Source organism: Paramisgurnus dabryanus, chromosome 23 (genome assembly GCF_030506205.2).
Source record: "Paramisgurnus dabryanus chromosome 23, PD_genome_1.1, whole genome shotgun sequence".
Lineage (NCBI taxonomy): Eukaryota > Metazoa > Chordata > Actinopteri > Cypriniformes > Cobitidae > Paramisgurnus > Paramisgurnus dabryanus.
Genome location: NC_133359.1, coordinates 16,864,424 through 16,891,378, shown reverse-complemented (window position 1 = coordinate 16,891,378; position 26,955 = coordinate 16,864,424). Strand labels below are relative to the sequence as shown.

Sequence of the window (26,955 nt, the reverse complement as noted above, 5' to 3'; positions counted from 1 at the left end):
TCCCGTAAACATGATACCAAAAGTAACCATGTTAGCATGTTTAGCACTAAGTTAGCATGATGCTAACATGAATTAGCATGAAGCTAGCATGAAGCTAAAATGAATTAGCATGATGCTAACATGAATTAGCATGAAGCTAACATGAATTAGCATGAAGCTAACATGATGCTAACATGAATTAGCATGAAGCTAGCATGATGCTAACATGAATTAGCATGAAGCTAGCATGATGCTATCATGAATTAGCATGAAGCTAGCACGATGCTAACATGAATTAGCATGAAGCTAGCATGATGCTAACATGAATTAGCATGAAGCTAGCACGATGCTAACATGAATTAGCATGAAGCTAGCATGATGCTAACATGAATAAGCATGAAGCTAGCATGATGCTAACATGAATTAGCATGAAGCTAGCATGATGCTAACATGAATTAGCATGAAGCTAGCATGATGCTAACATGAATTAGCATGAAGCTAGCATGATGCTAACATGAATTAGCATGAAGCTAGCATGATGCTAACATGAATTAGCATGAAGCTAGCATAATGCTAGCATGATTAGCATGAAGCTAGCATGATGCTAGCATGATTAGCATGAAGCTAAAATGAATTAGCATGAAGCTAGCACGAGGCTAACATGAATTAGCATGAAGCTAGCACGACGCTAACATGAATTAGCATGAAGCTAGCACGACGTTAACATGAATTAGCATGAAGCTAGCATGATGCTAACATGAATTAGCATGAAGCTATCACGACGCTAACATGAATTAGCATGAAGCTAGCATGACGTTAACATGAATTAGCATGAAGCTAGCATGATGCTAACATGAATTAGCATGAAGCTAGCATAATGCTAGCATGATTAGCATGAAGCTAGCATGATGCTAACATGATTAGCATGAAGCTAAAATGAATTAGCATGAAGCTAGCACGACGCTAACATGAATTAGCATGAAGCTAGCACGACGCTAACATGAATTAGCATGAAGCTAGCACGACGTTAACATGAATTAGCATGAAGCTAGCATGATGCTAACATGAATTAGCATGAAGCTAGCACGATGCTAACATAAATTAGCATGAAGCTAGCATGATGCTAACATGAATTAGCATGAAGCTAGCATGATGCTAACATGAATTAGCATGAAGCTAGCATGATGCTAACATGAATTAACATTGTTCTAACATGAATTAGCATGAAGCTAGCATGATGCTAACATGAATTAGCATGAAGCTAGCATGATTTATTATGAAATTAGCATATAGCTAGCACGAAACTAGCATGAAGCTAGTATGACTTAGCATGGAGCTAGCATAAGGCTAACATGACCAAAAGACCCAACCCCCATGTCTCTATGATTTTCGGATCCAGAGATATAAGGCTTTGTTTATTATGTTGCTAGGGTGCTCATTTTTGGTTGCTAGGGGCGTGGCTTAATACCTCAATAAGAATCCTCAGAGACTGATTGGATGCCTGAGTAAAATGAGCCCACCCCCATATCTCTACGACACTCTAAAGTGAAGATATTCCATCTGGGACGCTTTTATTCCCTTATATGGGCATGTTCCCTGCCCCATTATAAGTCAATGGGGAAATTTGGGTGCCCCTTACACCCCAGGGGTGAAACTTACACCCCAATGTGATGTATGTTCTTACAGAGCCTGCCAGCCTCTTCAAATGTGGTAACCCACAAGTTTCTACAAATTTCTCGCTTGCAGCTATGACCCGTCAAAGTTTGTCGCAATGTTAAGTCAATGGAAAATTTGGGGTGTTTAAGCGCCCCGTTTAGGAATTCGGTAGGTCCCATCAGTTAGAAAAGTCATAGCAACAATCTACGTACCAGTCTTAAAAGTTTTGTAAAGTTTTGTGGGTGTAGCTTGAAAGCTCTAGGAGGAGTTACTGTGAGAAAAAGTTTGTACCAGAAGAATAATAATAATAATAACTAGAAAGGTACATTTCCTGAAGAAAATGTGAGTGGTGCTTGCCGTGGCAAAATTCTGGGGACCATACATGATTATACTCCAAGCCAAAAGTTAAACGATCCACCTCCCGTGTCTGTACGATGTTCTGATGTGGAGATATAAGGCTGTGTTTATCCGGTTGCTAGGGTACTGTATTTGGTTGCTAGGGAAAAATTTGGCATCCCATAATGATTACACTCTGAGTCACGAGTCATACGGTCCAACCCCCGTGTCTCAACGATGTTCTGATGCAGAGATATAAGGCTTTGTTTATTCGGTTGCTAGGGTACTGTATTTGGTTGCTAGGGAAAATTTTGACATCCCATATTGATTACCCTCCGAGTCACGAGTCAAACGGTCCAACCCCCGTGTCTCTACGATGTTCTGATGCGGAGATATAAGGCTTTGTTTACTCTGTTGCTAGGGTACTGTATTTGGTTGCTAGGGAAAAAATTGGCATCCCATAGTGATTACCCGCCGAGTCACGAGTCAAAAGGTCCAACCCCCGTGTCTCTACGATGTTCTGATGCGGAGATATAAGGCTTTGTTTACTCTGTTGCTAGGGTACTGTATTTGGTTGCTAGGGAAAAAATTGGCATCCCATAATGATTACACTCTGAGTCACGAGTCAAACGGTCCAAACCCCATGTCTCTACGATGTTCTGAAGCGGAGATATAAGGCTTTGTTTACTCTGTTGCTAGGGTACTGTATTTGGTTGCTAGGGAAAAAATTGGCATCCCATAATGATTACACTCTGAGTCACGAGTCAAACGGTCCAACCCCCGTGTCTCTACGATGTTCTGATGCTGAGATATAAGGCTTTGTTTACTCTGTTGCTAGGGTACTGTATTTGGTTGCTAGGGAAAAAATTGGCATCCCATAATGATTACACTCTGAGTCACGAGTCAAACGGTCCAACCCCCATGTCTCTACGATGTTCTGATGCGGAGATATAAGGCTTTGTTTACTCTGTTGCTAGGGTACTGTATTTGGTTGCTAAGGAAAAAAATGTGCATCCCATAATGATTACACTCAGAGTCACGAGTCAAACGGTCCAACCCCCGTGTCTCTACGATGTTCTGATGCGGAGATATAAGGCTTTGTTTACTCTGTTGCTAGGGTACTGTATTTGGTTGCTAGGGAAAAAATTGGCATCCCATAATGATTACACTCTGAGTCACGAGTCAAACGGTCCAACCCCCATGTCTCTACGATGTTCTGATGCGGAGATATAAGGCTTTGTTTACTCTGTTGCTAGGGTACTGTATTTGGTTGCTAGGGAAAAAATTGGCATCCCATAATGATTACACTCTGAGTCACGAGTCAAACGGTCCAACCCCCATGTTTCTACGATGTTCTGATGCTGAGATATAAGGCTTTGTTTACTCTGTTGCTAGGGTACTGTATTTGGTTGCTAGGGAAAAAATTGGCATCCCATAATGATTACACTCTGAGTCACGAGTCAAACGGTCTAACCCCCATGTCTCTACGATGTTCTGATGCGGAGATATAAGGCTTTGTTTACTCTGTTGCTAGGGTACTGTATTTGGTTGCTAGGGAAAAAATTGGCATCCCATAATGATTACACTCTGAGTCACGAGTCAAACGGTCCAACCCCCATGTCTCTACGATGTTCTGATGCTGAGATATAAGGCTTTGTTTACTCTGTTGCTAGGGTACTGTATTTGGTTGCTAGGGAAAAAAATGGCATCCCATAATGATTACACTCTGAGTCACGAGTCAAACGGTCCAACCCCCATGTCTCTACGATGTTCTGATGCGGAGATATAAGGCTTTGTTTACTCTGTTGCTAGGGTACTGTATTTGGTTGCTAGGGAAAAAATTGGCATCCCATAATGATTACACTCTGAGTCACGAGTCAAACGGTCCAACCCCCATGTCTCTACGATGTTCTGATGCGGAGATATAAGGCTTTGTTTACTCTGTTGCTAGGGTACTGTATTTGGTTGCTAGGGGAAAAATTAGCATCCCATAATGATTACACTCTGAGTCACGAGTCAAACGGTCCAACCCCCATGTCTCTACGATGTTCGGATGCTGAGATATAACTGTTTGAATTTTATGTTGCTAGGGTGCTCAAAACTGGTTGCTAGGGGCGTGGCTTAATACCTCAATAAGGATCCTGAGAGACTGATTGGATGCCTGAGTAAAATGAGCCCACCCCCATGTCTCTGTGACACTGTGGTGCAAAGATATCCATCTGGGCATTTTATAATGGCAGTCTATGGGATAGGTTGCTAGGGTGCCCAAAATGGTTGCTAGGGTAACCTTACACCCCATTGTGGGGGACGTCCTGACAGAGTCTAGCACCCTCTTTAATTTTAGCAACCCACATGTTTCTATGAAATCCTCGCTCGTACCTGTGACCCGTCAAAGTATTTGCAATGTTAAGTCTATGGGATTTTCGCCCCATTGACTTTTCATTGGGGCACTTTTGGGCGCCTCTTACACCCCAGAGGTACAACTTACACCCCATTGTGATATATGTTCTTACAGAGCCTACCACCCTCTTTAAATGTTGTAACCCACATGTTTCTACAAAATCCTCGAGCGGAGCTATGACTCGTCAAAGTTGGGCTCAATGTTAAGTCAATGGGATTTTTCGGGTGGTTTTTCGCCCCCCTTTCGAAAATCCTGCACCCGATCGCTTATAAAAGTCATAGCAGTCGTGTCCTTAATAAGCCCGTCGATTTGAGCCCTCTTTCATGGGTCTACAACAAACCGTGCGGGACGAGTTAGGTGCCGAAAAAACGTGCAGATGTAAGAATAAAATATAATAATAATAACTAGATAGGTACATTTCCTGAAGAAAATGTGAGTGGTGCTTGCCGTGGCAAGTTTCGTGGGACAATTTACTATTATACTCCAAGCCAAAAGTCAAACGATCCAACCCCCGTGTCTCTACGATGTTCTGATGCGGAGATATAAGGCTTTGTTTACTCTGTTGCTAGGGTACTGTATTTGGTTGCTAGGGAAAAAAATGGCATCCACTAGTGATTACCCTCCGACTCACGAGTCAAACGGTCCAACCCCCGTGTCTCTACGATGTTCTGATGTGGAGATATAAGGCTTTGTTTACTCTGTTGCTAGGGTACTGTATTTGGTTGCTAGGGAAAAAAATTGCATCCACTAGTGATTACCCTCCGAGTCATGAGTCAAACGGTCCAACCCCCGTGTCTCTACGATGTTCTGATGCGGAGATATAAGGCTTTGTTTACTCTGTTGCTAGGGTACTGTATTTGGTTGCTAGGGAAAAAATTGGCATCCACTAGTGATTACACTCCAAGATATGAGTCAAACGGTCCAACCCCCCGTGTCTCTGCGATGTTCTGATGTGGAGATAAAAGGCTTTGTTTACTCTGTTGCTAGGGTACTGTATTTGGTTGCTAGGGAAAAAAATGGCATCCACTAGTGATTACCCTCCGAGTTACGAGTCAAACGGTCCAACCCCCGTGTCTCTACGATGTTCTGATGCGGAGATATAAGGCTTTGTTTACTCTGTTGCTAGGGTACTGTATTTGGTTGCTAGGGAAAAAAATGGCATCCACTAGTGATTACCCTCCGAGTCATGAGTCAAACGGTCCAACCCCGTGTCTCTACGATGTTCTGATGCGGAGATATAAGGCTTTGTTTACTCTGTTGCTAGGGTACTGTATTTGGTTGCTAGGGAAAAAAATGGCATCCACTAGTGATTACCCTCCGAGTCACGAGTCAAACGGTCCAAACCCCATGTCTCTACGATGTTCTGATGCGGAGATATAAGGCTTTGTTTACTCTGTTGCTAGGGTACTGTATTTGGTTGCTAGGGAAAAAAATGGCATCCACTAGTGATTACCCTCCGAGTCATGAGTCAAACGGTCCAACCCCCATGTCTCTACGATGTTCTGATGTGGAGATATAAGGCTTTGTTTACTCTGTTGCTAGGGTACTGTATTTGGTTGCTAGGGGCGTGGCTTGGGAGTGGCCAATGATGTGCCCAGTGATTACACTCCGAGTCACAAGTAAAACGGTCCAACCCCCGTGTCTCTACGATGTTCTGATGCGGAGATATAAGGCTTTGTTTACTCTGTTGCTAGGGTACTGTATTTGGTTGCTAGGGGCGTGGCTTGGGAGTGGCCAATTATGTGCCCAGTGATTACACTCCGAGTCACAAGTAAAACGGTCCAACCCCCGTGTCTCTACGATGTTCTGATGCGGAGATATAAGGCTTTGTTTACTCTGTTGCTAGGGTACTGTATTTGGTTGCTAGGGGCGTGGCTTGGGAGTGGCCAATGATGTGCCCAGTGATTAAACTCCGAGTCACAAGTAAAACGGTCCAAACCCTGTGTCTCTACGATGTTCTGATGCGGAGATATAAGGCTTTGTTTATTCGGTTGCTAGGGTGCTCAAATTTGGTTGCTATGGGCGTGGCTTGGGAGTGGCCAATGATGTGCCCAATTGTTACACCCCTAGTCACAAGTAAAACGGTCCAACCCCCGTGTCTCTACGATGTTCTGATGCCGAGATATAACTGTTTGTATTTTATGTTGCTAGGGTGCTCAAAAGTGGTTGCTAGGGGCGTGGCTTAGTAAGTCTGTAAGGATCCTGAGAGACTGATTGGATGCCTGAGTAAAATGAGCCCACCCCCATGTCTCTATGACACTGTGGTGCAAAGATATCCATCCGGGCATTTTATAATGGCAGTCTATGGTATAGGTTGCTAGGGTGCCCAAAATGGTTGCTATGGTAACCTTACACCCCATTGTGGGGGACGTCCTGACAGAGTCTAGCACCCTCTTCAAATTTAGTAACCCACATGTTTCTATGAAATCCTCGCTCGTACCTATGACCCGTCAAAGTTTTTGCAATGTTAAGTCTATGGGATTTTGCCCCATTGACTTTTCATTGGGGCACTTTTGGGCACCTCTTACACCCCAGGGGTACAACTTACACCCCATTGTGATCCATGTTCTTACAGAGCCTACCACCCTCTTCAAATGTTGTAACCCACATGTTTCTACAAAATCCTCGAGCGGAGCTATGACTCGTCAAAGTTGGGTGCAATGTTAAGTCAATGGGATTTTTTGGGTGGTTTTTCGCCCCCCTTTCGGAAATCCTGCACCCGATCGCTTATAAAAGTCATAGCACACCTCTCCTCAATAAGCCGGTCGATTTGAGCCCTAATTTATGGGTCTACGACAAACCGTGTGGGACGAGTTACGCGCCGAAAAAGTGTGCAGACATAAGAATAATAAGATATAACTAGATAGGTACATTTCCTGAAGAAAATGTGAGTGGTGCTTGCCGTGGCAAAATTCTGGAGATCATATATGATTATACTCCAAGCCAAAAGTAAAACGATCCAACCCCCGTGTCTCTACGATGTTCTGATGCGGAGATATAAGGCTTTGTTTACTCTGTTGCTAGGGTACTGTATTTGGTTGCTAGGGAAAAAAATGGCATCCACTAGTGATTACCCTCCGAGTCACGAGTCAAACGGTCCAAACCCCGTGTCTCTACGATGTTCTGATGCGGAGATATAAGGCTTTGTTTACTCTGTTGCTAGGGTACTGTATTTGGTTGCTAGGGAAAAAAATGGCATCCACTAGTGATTACCCTCCGAGTCACGAGTCAAACGGTCCAACCCCCGTGTCTCTACGATGTTCTGATGCGGAGATATAAGGCTTTGTTTACTCTGTTGCTAGGTTACTGTATTTGGTTGCTAGGGAAAAAAATTGCATCCACTAGTGATTACCCTCCGAGTCATGAGTCAAACGGTCCAACCCCCGTGTCTCTACGATGTTCTAAAGCGGAGATATAAGGCTTTGTTTACTCTGTTGCTAGGGTACTGTATTTGGTTGCTAGGGAAAAAAATTGCATCCACTAGTGATTACCCTCCGAGTCATGAGTCAAACGGTCCAACCCCCGTGTCTCTACGATGTTCTAAAGCGGAGATATAAGGCTTTGTGTACTCTGTTGCTAGGGTACTGTATTTGGTTGCTAGGGAAAAAAATTGCATCCACTAGTGATTACCCTCCGAGTCATGAGTCAAACGGTCCAACCCCCGTGTCTCTACGATGTTCTGATGCGGAGATATAAGGCTTTGTTTACTCTGTTGCTAGGGTACTGTATTTGGTTGCTAGGGAAAAAAATGGCATCCACTAGTGATTACCCTCCGAGTCACGAGTCAAACGGTCCAAACCCCATGTCTCTACGATGTTCTGATGCGGAGATATAAGGCTTTGTTTACTCTGTTGCTAGGGTACTGTATTTGGTTGCTAGGGAAAAAATGGCATCCACTAGTGATTACCCTCCGAGTCATGAGTCAAACGGTCCAACCCCCATGTCTCTACGATGTTCTGATGTGGAGATATAAGGCTTTGTTTACTCTGTTGCTAGGGTACTGTATTTGGTTGCTAGGGGCGTGGCTTGGGAGTGGCCAATGATGTACCCAGTGATTACACTCGGAGTCACAAGTAAAATGGTCCAACCCCCGTGTCTCTACGATGTTCTGATGCGGAGATATAAGGCTTTGTTTACTCTGTTGCTAGGGTACTGTATTTGGTTGCTATGGGCGTGGCTTGGGAGTGGCCAATGATGTGCCCAGTGATTACACTCCGAGTCACAAGTAAAACGGTCCAACCCCCGTGTCTCTACGATGTTCTGATGCGGAGATATAAGGCTTTGTTTACTCTGTTGCTAGGGTACTGTATTTGGTTGCTAGGGGCGTGGCTTGGGAGTGGCCAATGATGTGCCCAGTGATTACACTCCGAGTCACAAGTAAAACGGTCCAAACCCCGTGTCTCTACGATGTTCTGATGCGGAGATATAAGGCTTTGTTTATTCGGTTGCTAGGGTGCTCAAATTTGGTTGCTAGGGGCGTGGCTTGGGAGTGGCCAATGATGTGCCCAATCGTTACACCCCTAGTCACAAGTAAAACGGTCCAACCCCCGTGTCTCTACGATGTTCTGATGCCGAGATATAACTGTTTGTATTTTATGTTGCTAGGGTGCTCAAAAGTGGTTGCTAGGGGCGTGGCTTAGTAAGTCTGTAAGGATCCTGAGAGACTGATTGGATGCCTGAGTAAAATGAGCCCACCCCCATGTCTCTATGACACTGTGGTGCAAAGATATCCATCCGGGCATTTTATAATGGCAGTCTATGGTATAGGTTGCTAGGGTGCCCAAAATGGTTGCTATGGTAACCTTACACCCCATTGTGGGGGACGTCCTGACAGAGTCTAGCACCCTCTTCAAATTTAGTAACCCACATGTTTCTATGAAATCCTGGCTCGGACCTATGACCCGTCAAAATTTTTGCAATGGTAAGTCTATGGGATTTTGCCCCATTGACTTTTCATTGGGGCACTTTTGGGCACCTCTTACACCCCAGGGGTACAACTTACACCCCATTGTGATCCATGTTCTTACAGAGCCTACCACCCTCTTCAAATGTTGTAACCCACATGTTTCTACAAAATCCTCGAGCGGAGCTATGACTCGTCAAAGTTGGGCGCAATGTTAAGTCAATGGGATTTTTTGGGTGGATTTTCGCCCCCCTTTCGGAAATCCTGCACCCGATCGCTTATAAAAGTCATAGCACACTTCTCCTCAATAAGCCGGTCGATTTGAGCCCTAATTTATGGGTCTACGACAAACCGTGTGGGACGAGTTACGCGCCGAAAAAGTGTGCAGACATAAGAATAATAAGATATAATAATAATAATAATAATAATAAGTATGAGCAATAATAATAGTGATGCCTTGCATAAATGCAAGCACCACTAATAATAATATCCCTGAGGAATAGTAATAGTGATGCCTTGCATAAATGCAAGCACCACTAATAATAATATTAATAATAATAAGCTTAGATCGAAGAACAGTATGTTGGCTTTGTCAAGCCAACATAATAATAATAATAACTAGAAAGGTACATTTCCTGAAGAAAATGTGAGTGGTGCTTGCCGTGGCAAAATTCTGGGGACCACACATGATTATACTCCAAGCCAAAAGTTAAACGATCCACCTCCCGTGTCTGTACGATGTTCTGATGTGGAGATATAAGGCTGTGTTTATCCGGTTGCTAGGGTACTGTATTTGGTTGCTAGGGAAAAATTTGGCATCCCATAATGATTACACTCTGAGTCACGAGTCATACGGTCCAACCCCCGTGTCTCAACGATGTTCTGATGCAGAGATATAAGGCTTTGTTTATTCGGTTGCTAGGGTACTGTATTTGGTTGCTAGGGAAAATTTTGACATCCCATATTGATTACCCTCCGAGTCACGAGTCAAACGGTCCAACCCCCGTGTCTCTACGATGTTCTGATGCGGAGATATAAGGCTTTGTTTACTCTGTTGCTAGGGTACTGTATTTGGTTGCTAGGGAAAAAATTGGCATCCCATAGTGATTACCCGCCGAGTCACGAGTCAAAAGGTCCAACCCCCGTGTCTCTACGATGTTCTGATGCGGAGATATAAGGCTTTGTTTACTCTGTTGCTAGGGTACTGTATTTGGTTGCTAGGGAAAAAATTGGCATCCCATAATGATTACACTCTGAGTCACGAGTCAAACGGTCCAAACCCCATGTCTCTACGATGTTCTGAAGCGGAGATATAAGGCTTTGTTTACTCTGTTGCTAGGGTACTGTATTTGGTTGCTAGGGAAAAAATTGGCATCCCATAATGATTACACTCTGAGTCACGAGTCAAACGGTCCAACCCCCGTGTCTCTACGATGTTCTGATGCTGAGATATAAGGCTTTGTTTACTCTGTTGCTAGGGTACTGTATTTGGTTGCTAGGGAAAAAATTGGCATCCCATAATGATTACACTCTGAGTCACGAGTCAAACGGTCCAACCCCCATGTCTCTACGATGTTCTGATGCGGAGATATAAGGCTTTGTTTACTCTGTTGCTAGGGTACTGTATTTGGTTGCTAAGGAAAAAAATGTGCATCCCATAATGATTACACTCAGAGTCACGAGTCAAACGGTCCAACCCCCGTGTCTCTACGATGTTCTGATGCGGAGATATAAGGCTTTGTTTACTCTGTTGCTAGGGTACTGTATTTGGTTGCTAGGGAAAAAATTGGCATCCCATAATGATTACACTCTGAGTCACGAGTCAAACGGTCCAACCCCCATGTCTCTACGATGTTCTGATGCGGAGATATAAGGCTTTGTTTACTCTGTTGCTAGGGTACTGTATTTGGTTGCTAGGGAAAAAATTGGCATCCCATAATGATTACACTCTGAGTCACGAGTCAAACGGTCCAACCCCCATGTTTCTACGATGTTCTGATGCTGAGATATAAGGCTTTGTTTACTCTGTTGCTAGGGTACTGTATTTGGTTGCTAGGGAAAAAATTGGCATCCCATAATGATTACACTCTGAGTCACGAGTCAAACGGTCTAACCCCCATGTCTCTACGATGTTCTGATGCGGAGATATAAGGCTTTGTTTACTCTGTTGCTAGGGTACTGTATTTGGTTGCTAGGGAAAAAATTGGCATCCCATAATGATTACACTCTGAGTCACGAGTCAAACGGTCCAACCCCCATGTCTCTACGATGTTCTGATGCTGAGATATAAGGCTTTGTTTACTCTGTTGCTAGGGTACTGTATTTGGTTGCTAGGGAAAAAAATGGCATCCCATAATGATTACACTCTGAGTCACGAGTCAAACGGTCCAACCCCCATGTCTCTACGATGTTCTGATGCGGAGATATAAGGCTTTGTTTACTCTGTTGCTAGGGTACTGTATTTGGTTGCTAGGGAAAAAATTGGCATCCCATAATGATTACACTCTGAGTCACGAGTCAAACGGTCCAACCCCCATGTCTCTACGATGTTCTGATGCGGAGATATAAGGCTTTGTTTACTCTGTTGCTAGGGTACTGTATTTGGTTGCTAGGGGAAAAATTAGCATCCCATAATGATTACACTCTGAGTCACGAGTCAAACGGTCCAACCCCCATGTCTCTACGATGTTCGGATGCTGAGATATAACTGTTTGAATTTTATGTTGCTAGGGTGCTCAAAACTGGTTGCTAGGGGCGTGGCTTAATACCTCAATAAGGATCCTGAGAGACTGATTGGATGCCTGAGTAAAATGAGCCCACCCCCATGTCTCTGTGACACTGTGGTGCAAAGATATCCATCTGGGCATTTTATAATGGCAGTCTATGGGATAGGTTGCTAGGGTGCCCAAAATGGTTGCTAGGGTAACCTTACACCCCATTGTGGGGGACGTCCTGACAGAGTCTAGCACCCTCTTTAATTTTAGCAACCCACATGTTTCTATGAAATCCTCGCTCGTACCTGTGACCCGTCAAAGTATTTGCAATGTTAAGTCTATGGGATTTTCGCCCCATTGACTTTTCATTGGGGCACTTTTGGGCGCCTCTTACACCCCAGAGGTACAACTTACACCCCATTGTGATATATGTTCTTACAGAGCCTACCACCCTCTTTAAATGTTGTAACCCACATGTTTCTACAAAATCCTCGAGCGGAGCTATGACTCGTCAAAGTTGGGCTCAATGTTAAGTCAATGGGATTTTTCGGGTGGTTTTTCGCCCCCCTTTCGAAAATCCTGCACCCGATCGCTTATAAAAGTCATAGCAGTCGTGTCCTTAATAAGCCCGTCGATTTGAGCCCTCTTTCATGGGTCTACAACAAACCGTGCGGGACGAGTTAGGTGCCGAAAAAACGTGCAGATGTAAGAATAAAATATAATAATAATAATAACTAGATAGGTACATTTCCTGAAGAAAATGTGAGTGGTGCTTGCCGTGGCAAGTTTCGTGGGACAATTTATGATTATACTCCAAGCCAAAAGTCAAACGATCCAACCCCCGTGTCTCTACGATGTTCTGATGCGGAGATATAAGGCTTTGTTTAGTCTGTTGCTAGGGTACTGTATTTGGTTGCTAGGGAAAAAAATGGCATCCACTAGTGATTACCCTCCGAGTCACGAGTCAAACGGTCCAACCCCCGTGTCTCTACGATGTTCTGATGCGGAGATATAAGGCTTTGTTTACTCTGTTGCTAGGGTACTGTATTTGGTTGCTAGGGAAAAAAATAGCATCCACTAGTGATTACCCTCCGAGTCATGAGTCAAACGGTCCAACCCCCGTGTCTCTACGATGTTCTGATGCGGAGATATAAGGCTTTGTTTACTCTGTTGCTAGGGTACTGTATTTGGTTGCTAGGGAAAAAAATGGGATCCACTAGTGATTACCCTCCGAGTCACGAGTCAAACGGTCCAAACCCCATGTCTCTACGATGTTCTGATGCGGAGATATAAGGCTTTGTTTACTCTGTTGCTAGGGTACTGTATTTGGTTGCTAGGGAAAAAATGTCATCCACTAGTGATTACCCTCCGAGTTATGAGTCAAACGGTCCAACCCCCATGTCTCTACGATGTTCTGATGCGGAGATATAAGGCTTTGTTTACTCTGTTGCTAGGGTACTGTATTTGGTTGCTAGGGGCGTGGCTTGGGAGTGGCCAATGATGAGCCCAGTGATTACACTCCGAGTCACAAGTAAAACGGTCCAACCCCCGTGTCTCTACGATGTTCTGATGCGGAGATATAAGGCTTTGTTTACTCTGTTGCTAGGGTACTGTATTTGGTTGCTAGGGGCGTGGCTTGGGAGTGGCCAATGATGTGCCCAGTGATTACACTCCGAGTCACAAGTAAAACGGTCCAAACCCCGTTTCTCTACGATGTTCTGATGCGGAGATATAAGGCTTTGTTTATTCGGTTGCTAGGGTGCTCAAATTTGGTTGCTAGGGGCGTGGCTTGGGAGTGGCCAATGATGTGCCCAATTGTTACACCCCTAGTCACAAGTAAAACGGTCCAACCCCCGTGTCTCTACGATGTTCTGATGCCGAGATATAAGGCTTTGTTTACTCTGTTGCTAGGGTACTGTATTTGGTTGCTAGGGGCGTGGCTTGGGAGTGGCCAATGATGTGCCCAGTGATTACACTCCGAGTCACAAGTAAAACGGTCCAAACCCCGTGTCTCTACGATGTTCTGATGCGGAGATATAAGGCTTTGTTTATTCAGTTGCTAGGGTGCTCAAATTTGGTTGCTAGGGGCGTGGCTTGGGAGTGGCCAATGATGTGCCCAATTGTTACACCCCTAGTCACAAGTAAAACGGTCCAACCCCCGTGTCTCTACGATGTTCTGATGCCGAGATATAACTGTTTGTATTTTATGTTGCTAGGGTGCTCAAAAGTGGTTGCTAGGGGCGTGGCTTAGTAAGTCTGTAAGGATCCTGAGAGACTGATTGGATGCCTGAGTAAAATGAGCCCACCCCCATGTCTCTATGACACTGTGGTGCGAAGATATCCATCTAGGCATTTTATAATGGCAGTCAATGGTATAGGTTGCTAGGGTGCCCAAAATGGTTGCTATGGTAACCTTACACCCCATTGTGGGGTACGTCCTGACAGAGTCTAGCACCCTTTTCAAATTTAGTAACCCACATGTTTCTATGAAATCCTGGCTCGGACCTATGACCCGTCAAAATTTTTGCAATGGTAAGTCTATGGGATTTTGCCCCATTGACTTTTCATTGGGACACTTTTGGGCACCTCTTACACCCCAGGGGTACAACTTACACCCCATTGTGATCTATGTTTTTACAGAGCCTACCACCCTCTTCAAATGTTGTAACCCACATGTTTCTACAAAATCCACGAGCGGAGCTATGACCCATCAAAGTTGGGCCCAATGTTAAGTCAATGGGATTTTGGGGGTGGTTTTACGCCCCCCTTTCGGAAATCCTGCACCCGATCCCTTATAAAAGTCATAGCACACCTCTCCTCAATAATCCGGTCGATTTGAGCCCTCTTTCATGGGTCTACAACAAAGCGTGCGGGACGAGTTAATCGCCGAAAAAAGTGTCCGGATGTAAGAATAAAATATAATAATAACTAGATAGAAAAGTTTGTTGACAAACTTTATGTTGGCTTGACAAAGCGTAGCCTGAACGTTTAAAACGGTTTGATAGAAGTTTAGTTTAGTAGGCTATCTGGCTGTTAGTATGTTTAAGTATGAAGCTAGGCTGATTTAGCATGATTCTAACATGAGTAACATGAAGCTAGCATGATGTTAGCAGGATTAGCATGAAGCTAGCATGATGCTAGCATGATTAGCATGAAGTTAACATGAAGCTAGCATGATGCTAACATGAATTAGCATGACGTTAGCATGATGCTAATATGAATTAGCATGAAGCTAGCATGATGCTAACATGAATTAGCATGAAGCTAGCATGATGCTAACATGAATTAGCATGAAGCTAGCATGATGCTAACATGAATTAGCATGAAGCTAGCATGATGCTAACATGAATTAGCATGAAGCTAGCATGATGCTAACATGAATTAGCATGAAGCTAGCATGATGCTAACATGAATTAGCATGAAGCTAGCATGATGCTAACATGAATTAGCATGATGTTAGCATGATGCTAACATGAATTAGCATGAAGCTAACATGATGCTAACATGAATTAGCATGAAGCTAGCATGATGCCAAAATGAATTAGCATGAAGCTAGCATGATGCTAACATGAATTAGCATGAAGCTAGCATGATGCTAACATGAATTAGCATGAAGCTAGCATGATGCTAACATGAATTAGCATGAAGCTAGCATGATGCTAACATGAATTAGCATGAAGCTAGCATGATGCTAACATGAATTAGCATGAAGCTAGCATGATGCTAACATGAATTAGCATGAAGCTAGCATGATGCTAACATGAATTAGCATGATGCTAACATGAATTAGCATGAAGCTAGCATGATGCTAACATGAATTAGCATGAAGCTAGCATGATGTTAACATGAATAAGCATGAAGCTAGCATGATGCTAACATGAATTAGCATGAAGCTAGCATGATGCTAATATGAATTAGCATGAAGCTAGCATGATGCTAACATGAATTAGCATGAAGCTAGCATGATGCTAACATGAATTAGCATGAAGCTAGCATGATGCTAACATGAATTAGCATGAAGCTAGCATGAAGCTAACATGAATTAGCATGAAGCTAGCACGATGTTAACATGAATTAGCATGAAGCTAGCATGATGCTAACATGAATTAGCATGAAGCTAGCATGATGTTAACATGAATTAGCATGAAGCTAACACAATGCTAACATGAATTAGCATGAAGCTAGCATGATGCTAACATGAATAAACATGAAGCTAACATGAATTAGCATGAAGCTAACATGAATTAGCATGAAGCTAGCATGAAGCTAACATGAATTAGCATGAAGCTAGCACGATGCTAACATGAATTAGCATGAAGCTAGCACGATGCTAACATGAATTAGCATGAAGCTAGCACGTTGCTAACATGAAGTAGCATGAAGCTAGCACGTTGCTAACATGAATTGGCATGAAGCTAGCACGTTGCTAACATGAATTGGCATGAAGCTAGCACGAAGTTAACATGAATTAGCATGAAGTTAGCACGAAGCTAACATGAATTAGCATGAAGCTAGCACGAAGCTAACATGAATTAGCATGAAGCTAGCACGAAGCTAACATGAATTAGCATGAAGCTAGCACGAAGCTAACATGAATTAGCATGAAGCTAGCACGAAGCTAACATGAATTAGCATGAAGCTAGCACGAAGCTAACATGAATTTGCATGAAGCTAGCACGAAGCTAACATGAATTAGCATGAAGCTAGCACGACGTTAACATGAATTAGCATGAAGCTAGCACGAAGCTAACATGAATTAGCATGAAGTTAGCACGATGCTAACATGAATTAGCCTGAAGCTAACATAATGCTAACATGAATTAGCATGAAGCTAACACAATGCTAACATGAATTAGCATGAAGCTAGCATGAAGCTAACATGAATTAACATGAAGCTAGCATGATGCTAACATGAATTAGCATGAAGCTAGCACGATGCTAACATGAATTAGCATGAAGCTAGCACGATGCTAACATGAATTAGCATGAAGCTAGCACGAAGCTAACATGAATTAGCATGAAGCTAGCATGATGCTAACATGATTAGCATGAAGTTAGCAAGATTTATTATGAAATTAGCATAAAGCTAGCACGAAACTAGCATGAAGCTAGTATGACTTAGCATGGAGCTAGCATAAGGCTAACATGACCAAAAGACCCAACCCCCATGTCTCTATGATGTTCGGATCCAGAGATATAAGGCTTTGTTTATTATGTTGCTAGGGTGCTCATATTTGGTTGCTAGGGGCGTGGCTTAATACCTCAATAAGAATCCTCCGAGACTGATTGGATGCCTGAGTAAAATGAGCCCACCCCCATGTCTCTGTGACACTGTGCTGCAAAGATATCCATCTGGGCATTTTATAATGGCAGTCTATGGGAGATGTTGCTAGGGTGCCCAAAAATGGTTGCTAGGGGCGTGGCTTAATAGCTATGGGGCGATCCTGAGAGACTGATTGGATGCCTGACTTAATTGAGCCCATCCCCATGTCTCTACGACACTCTAAAGTGAAGATATTCCATCTGGGACGCTTTTATTCCCTTATATGGGCATGTTCCCTCCCCCATTATAAGTCAATGGGGAAATTTGGGTGGCCCTTACGCCCCAGGGGTACAGCTTACACCCCAATGTGAGGTATGTTCTCAAAGTGCCTGCCAGCCTCTTCAAATGTGGTAACCCACAAGTTTCTACAAATTTCTGGCTCGCAGCTATGACCCGTCAAAGTTTGTCGCAATGTTAAGTAAATGGGACTTTTCGGAAGTTTTATGTCCCGTTTTAGGAATTCTGTAAGTCGGATCCCGTCAAAAAGATATAGCACACTTCTTTACACCAGTTAGAATGTCCGTGGAAAATTTCGTGGATGTAGCTTAAAAGCTGTCGGACGAGTTACGCGCAGAAATTTTAGTCTCAGAAGAAGAATAATAATAATAAGTTTAAATACAATATCAGTATGTTGGCTTTGTCAAGCCAACATAATAATAATATCCCTGAGCAATTGTAATAGTGATGCTTTGCATAAATGCAAGCACCACTAATAATATCCCTGAGGAATAGTAATAGTGATGCCTTGCATAAATGCAAGCACCACTAATAATAATAATAAGCTTAGATCGAAGAACAGTATGTTGGCTTTGTCAAGCCAACATAATTAGAACTACTCTCCGTACGCCGCTTCCTCTCTAAGGGGAATTCTCACATGGACACACCAGAAAAAAGAAAATGAATGCATCAAGCCGGCAAACGCATGTATCAGATGTGGATCTAATCCAGTTCTGGCATGAGATTTAATATTGTGGGTTTAATTTGACTTTATCTGCCTTGCAGAGTTGTGCTCCTGGAGTTAAGCAGGCAGCGAGGTTATCACATGGGCTTGAAGTGCCATTGATTAGTTTTCGGCTTCATTGCGTTTTAAGAGCAGCTACACAATCAGGGAAGCACTGACCACTAATCGGTTAGGTTGTCAATTAGTCACTGATGCTTCACTTAACCTGTTGGCAGTGCAGTACTTTGGAGAACACTAGAGACGGTTTCTGCAGTATAGAATATTATTATTTATACCACGGGTCTGTCAAATGCTGTATTCTGATTGGCTGAGAAATGTTCCGTGCGTATGCATTAATTTCTGATAACCGCACACCTAACTTGTCAAATGTCTTTAAAATAGGCACCAGAGCAATGTTATTATAACCTAAAGATGCTATGTGAAAATTTTTGACTTACAAGGCAGCATATTTATTGTAATGTAAAATATAACATGTCGCACCTAGGTATACACAAGTTACATTATTTTTAACATTCCCTCTGGACCCCAGCATCACTTGTCAGCATATATCTCCGTAATACACACATCTGTTAAACAGCATCTCTAAAGAGTTTGAATCAGCTTTGAGAATCACACCACCGATGAATACAAAAAGTACTCGGATCAACAGATCTACCATATTGTGGAGTTTGTCTCCTGGCGTTTTGCTGACAGCCTGGCCTCGTGGCTCAAAGCATCGGTGCACAGATGTTTGGCGGGGACTTAAGTCGTGCTGACTGATGCCAAGTGTCATGGTAAAAAAAACCCAGGGAACAATCTGCTCAGGGAAACTATGACATTTGCCCGCCGCTGAAAATTGCGATACGCTGCTGTTTGCATTAATATAAGCAGCGTGATTCAAAGACTCAGATCACAGCAGAGACGAGATGCGAGATGAGTTCCTTGTGGATTTTCCCAGTGTCTGCAAACAGAGAGGCTGCTGGGTAAAACGGCTTGTCAGTAGTTTTGTGTCACTGAGCTTCTTGTATGGTCTACCGCTGGGCTGTGTTTTGTACAGTGTGTTATATTTACTGAACATGAATGACATGTGATAAAAACTTAACCGTGTTACACTGTCCATTAGGCCTTTAAAGGGATAGTTCGGCCAAAAATGATATTAAACCCATGATTTACTCACCCCCAAGCTGTCCGAGTTGCATATGTCCATCGTTTTTCAGACAAACACATTTTCGGATATTTTAGAAAATGTTTTAGATCTTTCAGTTAATTAAATGTAATGTTACAGGGTCCACCCATAGTCCACGACCTTCAAGTCCAAAAAAGTGCGTCCATCCTTCACAAATTAAATCCAAACGGCTCCAGGATGATAAACAAAGGTCTTCTGAGGGTAATCCGCGCGGTGTTGTTGTAGAAATATCCATATTTAAAACTTTATTAACGAAAATAACTAGCTTCCGGTAGTGCCGCCATCTTAGACTCCTCTGTATTCAGGAGAGAGTATTAGCGTAGTGTACGCACTTTTCTTAGTGACGTATGACAAATTTGCACAGAGCAGCAGCAGAGTAGCCTCCGTAGGCTGCGTAAGCTCTCATCCTGAATGCGGACGCGACTAAGATGGCGGCGCTACCGGAAGGTAGTTATTTACGTTAATAAAGTTTTAAATATGGATATTTCTACAACACCATGCGGATAACCCTCAGAAGACCTTTGTTTATCATCCTGGAGCCGTTTGGATTTAATTTGTGAAGGATGGACGCACTTTTTTGGACTTGAAGGTCGTGGCCTATGGGTGGACCCCGTAACATTACATTTAATCAACTGAAAGATCTAAAACATTTTCTTAAATATCCGAAAATGTGTTTGTCTGAAAAACGATGGACATATGCAACTCGGACAGCTTGGGGGTGAGTAAATCATGGGTTTAATATCATTTCCCTATGATCCCTTTAAGGTCTATTTTGTCCTGGTGTAAGAAAATTATTAGATGAAGAGTGTTCTTCACTATGCCTAGTTTACACACTTAACATCTTTAAATGAATATTCTGTGCCTTCTGTCTTACTGACATGTACAGTCAAGCCAAAATGTATTTAGACACCTTCAACATTTCTCATCATCACAGTTTATTGAATAGCCATCAGCTTTTAAATGTAAGTACACAATTAGGTAATACCAATTTAATTTTGTTCAGACTGTGGTGTGAAAAGGTCGCATTAGCAATTAAAGAAAAAACACTTAAGCAAAACATGGTAAGGTCAAAGTGTATAATTTGGGTCCCAAATTTGTATCTGGAATCTTTACTGATATGAAGAATTTTTGCGTATAATATGTCACAGTTTACTTTATTTTGGTATCCTCAATTGACTTTAGTGTCCAGCACCTACTAGTAAAAAAATATAGAAAATCGTGATAATTTCAAAAATATGTCATCTCTGCAGCACTCAATTGATATCTAGTGTACTAGTTTAGCTGCCTCAACCAAAACATTATATCTTTTAATGTTTAATACCACTAACCTGGAAAACTTAAGGAATTCAAGTTACTTTATCTCACAAGAAAACTAAAAACCTTTGAGTTTTGGGTGCCTGAAAATGCAAACATTTGAAAACTGGATTCAAAGCGCACATTTTTGAAAACTACACAGTAAATTGTTTCTGCTTAAACATAAAAAATGCAAGTTTGTAAAAACGTAGATGTTCTGTGCATGTGCATTACGTCTCACATCGTGTCACCTTGTCATCTACTGACCTGGCATCCACAAATTGTTTTAGTTGCTTTGACGACCTGGCAAAGGCTATGGGGGGTACAGCTACGGCCAAATCTCGCAAGATGTTAGATGTACGGATAGGTTTGGGGGTAGAATATGATAAAAACAGCGGTTCTGGATATATTCTGGTTATTTTCAACCCAGCATTGGGTCAAAAAGGGACGAGCCCAGCCCACTGGGTTGTAATTTAACCTGTTCTGGGGTTTTTTAAAGCCAAAATGCTGGGTTGTTTTAACCCATTGTTGGGTCAAATATCTGGTTATTTGGGTTTGGTGTTAGGTTTGGGAAGAAAAAGCACTTATACTGCGAAATTTTACGAGATATTGGCCACAGCTGTATCCCTTCTAGCCACAACTGGTAGGGCTAGGTGGGATACAGCAATGGCCTAATTTCCATAAAATTATGGTTTTAGGGTTAAGTTTTGAGGAATGATTACGGGGAAAACATTAGGGATAAAGCTATGGCCTTAATCATGAACTCTAAAAGCCAATGTTGATATTTGAAATCACCTAACCAAACACGCCCCTACCCCAATAGAATCTTTTTTTTGATAGGCCCCCCCAACACATATGCAACCCAGGCAACGATGCTGGTTAGTAGACATGCCCCTTACTAATGCATTGGCTACAATTGTGTTTTGATACTCGGCCCAAATACCTTTTCCAAAGTTTTTTTTTCAAAAATCATGCACCCCACCTAAATGTTGGGTTTAGGGTTAGGATGGGGTTAGGATTAGGATGAAAACAGAGGCACTGGCTAGATGGGAAACAGCTATGGCCTTAATCCCATGAAATGTTGGGTTTAGGGATAGTTTGGGGTTAGGATGAAAACAGGGGTTCTGGCTAGATGAGATACAGCTAAGGCCTAAATCCCATGAAATGTTGGGTTTAGGGTTAGTATGGGGTTAGGATTTGAACAAAAACAGAGGTTCTGGATAGATGGGAAACAGCTATGGCCTTAATCCCATGAAATGTTGGGTTTAGGGATAGTTTGGGGTTAGGATAAAAACAGGGGTTCTGGCTAGATGAGATACAGCTAAGGCTTAAATCCCATGAAATGTTGGGTTTAGGGTTAGTATGGGTTTAGGATTAGAACAAAAACAGAGGTTCTGGCTAGATGGGAAACAGCTATGGCCTTAATCCCATGAAATGTTGGGTTTAGGGATAGTTTGGGGTTAGGATGAAAACAGGGGTTCTGGCTAGATGAGATACAGCTAAGGCCTAAATCCCATGAAATGTTGGGTTTAGGGTTAGTATGGGGTTAGGATTAGAACAAAAACAGAGGTTCTGGCTAGATAGGAAACAGCTATGGCCTCAATCCCATGAAATGTTGGGTTTAGGTATAGGATTATAATAAAAACAGAGGTTCTGGCTAGTTGGGAAACAGCTATGGACTTAATCTCATGAAATGTTGGATTTAGGGTTAGTATGGGATTAGGATTAGGATAAAAACAGAGGTTCTTGCTAGAATGGATACAGCTTTGGTCTAAATCCCATAAAATGTTGGGTTTAGGGTTAGGATTAGGATGAAAACAGAGGTTCTGGCTAGATGGGATACAGCTACGGCCTATATGCCGTGAAATGTTGGGTTTAGGGTTAGTATGGGGCTAGGATTAGGATGAAAGTTTGTGGCTAGATGGGATACAGCTACGGCCTTAATCCCATGAAATGTTGGGTTTAGGGTTAGTATGGGGTTAGGATTAGAATAAAAACAGAGGTTCTGGCTAGGTGGGATACAGCTATGGCCTAAATGCCGTGAAATGTTGGGTTTAGGGTTAGTATGGGGTTAGGATGAAAACAGAGGTTCTGGCTAAATGGTACTGTGTACAGCTAGGGCCTAAATCCCATGAAATGTTGGGTTTAGGGTTAGGATTAGAAAAAAAGATGTTCTGGCTAGTTGGGATACAGCTATGGCCCAAATGCCATAAAATGTTGGGTTTAGGATTAGTATGGGGCTAGGATTAGGATGAAAACAGAGTTTGTGGCTAGTTGGGATACAGCTACGGCCTTAATCCCATGAAATGTTGAGTTTAGGGTTAGGATTAGGATAGAAAACAGAGGAACTGGCTAGATGGGAAACAGCTATGGCCTCAATCCCATGAAATGTTGGGTTTAGGGATAGGATTAGAATAAAAACAGAGGTTCTGGCTAGTTGGGAAACAGCTATGGACTTAATCTCATGAAATGTTGGATTTAGGGTTAATATGGGATTAGGATTAGGATAAAAACAGAGGTTCTTGCTAGAATGGATACAGCTATGGTCTAAATCCCATAAAATGTTGGGTTTAGGGTTAGGATTAGGATGAAAACAGAGGTTCTGGCTAGATGGGATACCGCTACGGCCTAAATGCCGTGAAATGTTGGGTTTAGGGTTAGTATGGGGCTAGGATTAGGATGAAAGTTTGTGGCTAGCTGGGATACAGCTACGGCCTTAATCCCATGAAATGTTGGGTTTAGGGTTAATATGAGGTTAGGATTAGGATGAAAACAGAGGTTCTGGCTAGAATGGATACAGCAATTGCCTAAATCCCGTGAAATAAAGGCTTCAGGGCTAGGTTTTGGGTAGGATTAGAATAAAAACAGCAAGATTGCATGAGATTTTGGCTTTTGCTGTATCCTCTCTAGCCACAACCACGGATCTGTATGAACAGCAATCATTTTACCAACATTGTCATTTGTACACCAAAAACGCAAAGGAAACCTTTTTAGTTTTTATCACGTTGTGTAAACATACCCTAAATACTTTGTATTCATGTGTTTGTTTCCAGTAGTCAGCCCATCACATCAAAGCTCATTTTTAATGCAGAATGTCCATCAGATAGTCAGCATAAGGATTGTAGGTAACCTGTGGGTTGAAAAAGGAGAAACTGAGTCTTATGGGTAATTGACAATAGCAGCATTTGTACCGAATAACCTGTGTAGATAATAGGCCCAGTGCTATTGTCCTGCGTGCATGTGTATGTTTATTTGAGCATGCACGTGGCATCAGCATTGATCCACGCAGCGGCACGTCTCGCATCCAGCATCAACTGCAAATCTGCAATGGCGTGAACCCCCCGACCCTCCTAATAGATGAGTCCAATTGTGATGTGATATGAGAGGTGAAATTGCCTTAATAATGTTGTTTGTGCCTCATATGGACACAAAGGAGTCCGCTGTGTTACACGCACAGTAGGACCAAGATGGATGAGTCTCTTTTTTTGAAGAGAAAGAAACAGAAAACCCAAGAGCGCAATAAGGCGCGCAACTAACGTGATGAATGGGGTGAAATGACAGCATGTGTTGGTGTAAAAATTCAAAGTTGGGAGCAGTTTGTCTTGCAGCATTAATAAAATATGCCTTCCTCTGTGCTTATTGTGATTTACGCAAGCACGGCAGGCTCCTGGATCAACATCTTTTGATGTTCTCGTAACCACATTTTTATCAGCCATGCATTGCTAGTTTAGGTTTTGTAGAAATGAACATGGATTGTTGATCCAGCATGGGATTTGTGGGCAAAGTATACAAAGCACTCAAGTGACACTGTACCACCTATTTATGCTGAGTCGCTTTATGCGGCTTGATCGATCGTACATCTATTCAATCGGTTATGCACGCTCCATTTGCATTTGGCCACATAAAATGTATACAAAACCAGGCTATATGCAAATGCATCAATTTGGTGATGATGCTGATGGCATTAATAGCTCTTTTACAGCTTAAAATGTAAAGCATACAGTAGCATTACCAGTGGTCATGGGTTCAAATCCCAGCAAATGCACATACTGATCAAATGAATTGCTTCTTGCTAGCTCTAGCTCTTGTTTTTTTTTTTTTTTTTTGCTTTTCCCTAATCTTCGGCACACAAGCTTTGCACTTTCCTTTCCCATATTTCAAAACGATGACATTTTGTCAACCAACAGGCCAGTAGCGGTATTTATTGGCAGATCGTTGCAAAGCCATTCATAATTATTCTGTGTTCGTCCCATCTACCGTGACTGGAGGAATATGGAGACGGCGCTGATTCAGCGGGCCTCTCGAGGCAAAATAAACGGCAGTGATCACAATGACAGGAATCTTTCTTTATATGGCTGTAGCTTCTCCGTCACCCTGCCAATGCTAAGTGCAACTGGAAGCGTGCCCGCGGCACGGCACTTAGCTTTATGTGTATCAGTGGGGAAACGAATGGAGCACGGGTGATGCTGTTGCAGAAATGAAATGCACTATGTACATTTTTTAACGTCAGACTTGTTTTCTCTTCTGTTCTGTTTTACAGGGCAGCCATTGACGCTTTTGCCGCAATGTTGTGCTCAAGTAAGTTTTTTTTGCTTTTGATGTAAATATCACTATGGTGTTTTTTCCTAACACTTTTTTTGCATGGTTTTTGATAAACGTGATTTCAGGATCTTTCCGAAACCAACCTCACTAAAAAACATTAATTTTATTTCATATGTGTTTCTGCCTTTAAAAAGTAATTTTTGTGATTTTGTGTTTTTGAAATAAAGAAAAAATAACCTTAATTTTTTATTTATTTATTGACTGAGTAAGGTCATGGATAAAATTTAGTATGAAAATTATGGTTGAAATCAAATTTTTATGCTCCTAATCTCATCACTAGATATGGATAGGGTCACATATAATAATGCCCAATTAATAGTAAAAAAAATATACATTTCAATTAAGTTTGTACTGTGCTTGTTGCATTGCATTCTGGGATTGACTAATTAAATGCTTTTGTGTCTAAGGTAAAAATGTACCCTAAAAAGGATTTTGGAATATATCCTATTTTTATAATTAAACATGCAGGTCTTGTTATTTATGCAAAGCTGTATAATCATTATATATCATTTATCAGATTGTATTTGGCTTACATCAGTGGTCTCCAACAGGTTGCCCATACCAAGTCTGTGAGTTGCCCGCCAAAGAACATTCTATAAATGTCCTCAATTTTAATATTTATTTATTATACATTTTTATATTAGCTTGGCTTCTTTTTTTGTATGTGTTACCATAAAATAAAATAAAATAAAATAAAATAAAAGGTTTTGAGTAGACTATATCAAAAAAGTGTAACACTTTACTTGAAAGGGTGTTCATAAGACTGACATGACACTTCATAATCATGACATGACACGTGTCCGTTAACATGAAGGAGATTTTATTTACATGTATGACAACTGTAATTAAGTGTCATTTGTTCAATTATGTCATTTTTAATGCAAAGATTACATTGTTTTGAAATGTCTTTCTTATGACAACTTGACATAAACCAATACATCAAAACTTGTCTTAAATCTGTCATAAACATGACAGCAGAATAATCATCAAACTTAAGAAACTACCTAGCTTTATGGGTTAACATTACATTAAACTGCCATTTAAATGTCATTGAGTGTTAATACTATGTTAAATAATTTTATTAATTTTATTTGACGCGTAAAAATATTATACTTAAAGGAATATTCCATTTTCTTAAAAGAAAAATCCAGATAATTTACTCACCACCATGTCATCCAAAATGTTGATGTCTTTCTTTGTTCAGTCGAGAAGAAATTATGTTTTTTGAGGAAAATATTGCAGGATTTTTCTCATTTTAATGGACTTTAATAGAACCCAACACTTAATACTTAACTCAACACTTAACAGTTTTTTCAATGGAGTTTCAAAGGACTATAAACGATCCCAAACGAGGCATAAGGGTCTTATCTAGCAAAACGATTGTCATTTTTGACAAGAAAAATAAAAAATATGCACTTTTAAACCACAACTTCTCGTCTAGATCCGGTCGTGATGCTTCAGCGTGACCCCACGCAATACGTCATGACATCAAGAGGACACAGAGGACGAACGCGAAACTCCGTGTTGAGAACGAGGACCGTTCCTACGTTCTTGTATGTCGAATGATACTAATTAATGTCTTTGTGTCAGTTTATTGTTTACAATGGTCCGCAAATGTGCGT

The 26,955-nt window shown here is 41.9% G+C and overlaps 1 protein-coding gene across 4 annotated transcripts in view; it reads left to right on the top strand.

Annotated features, from left to right (window-relative positions):
- agbl1 (AGBL carboxypeptidase 1) overlaps window positions 1-26,955 on the top strand; it is a 286,400-nt gene that overhangs the window by 67,687 nt on the left and 191,758 nt on the right. For all 4 annotated transcript variants that reach the window (XM_065291580.2, XM_065291581.2, XM_073813242.1 and 1 more), the window contains one exon: window positions 25,272-25,309. In XM_065291580.2, the coding sequence (XP_065147652.1) occupies window positions 25,272-25,309 (38 nt within the window). The remainder of the gene's footprint in view (window positions 1-25,271; window positions 25,310-26,955) is intronic.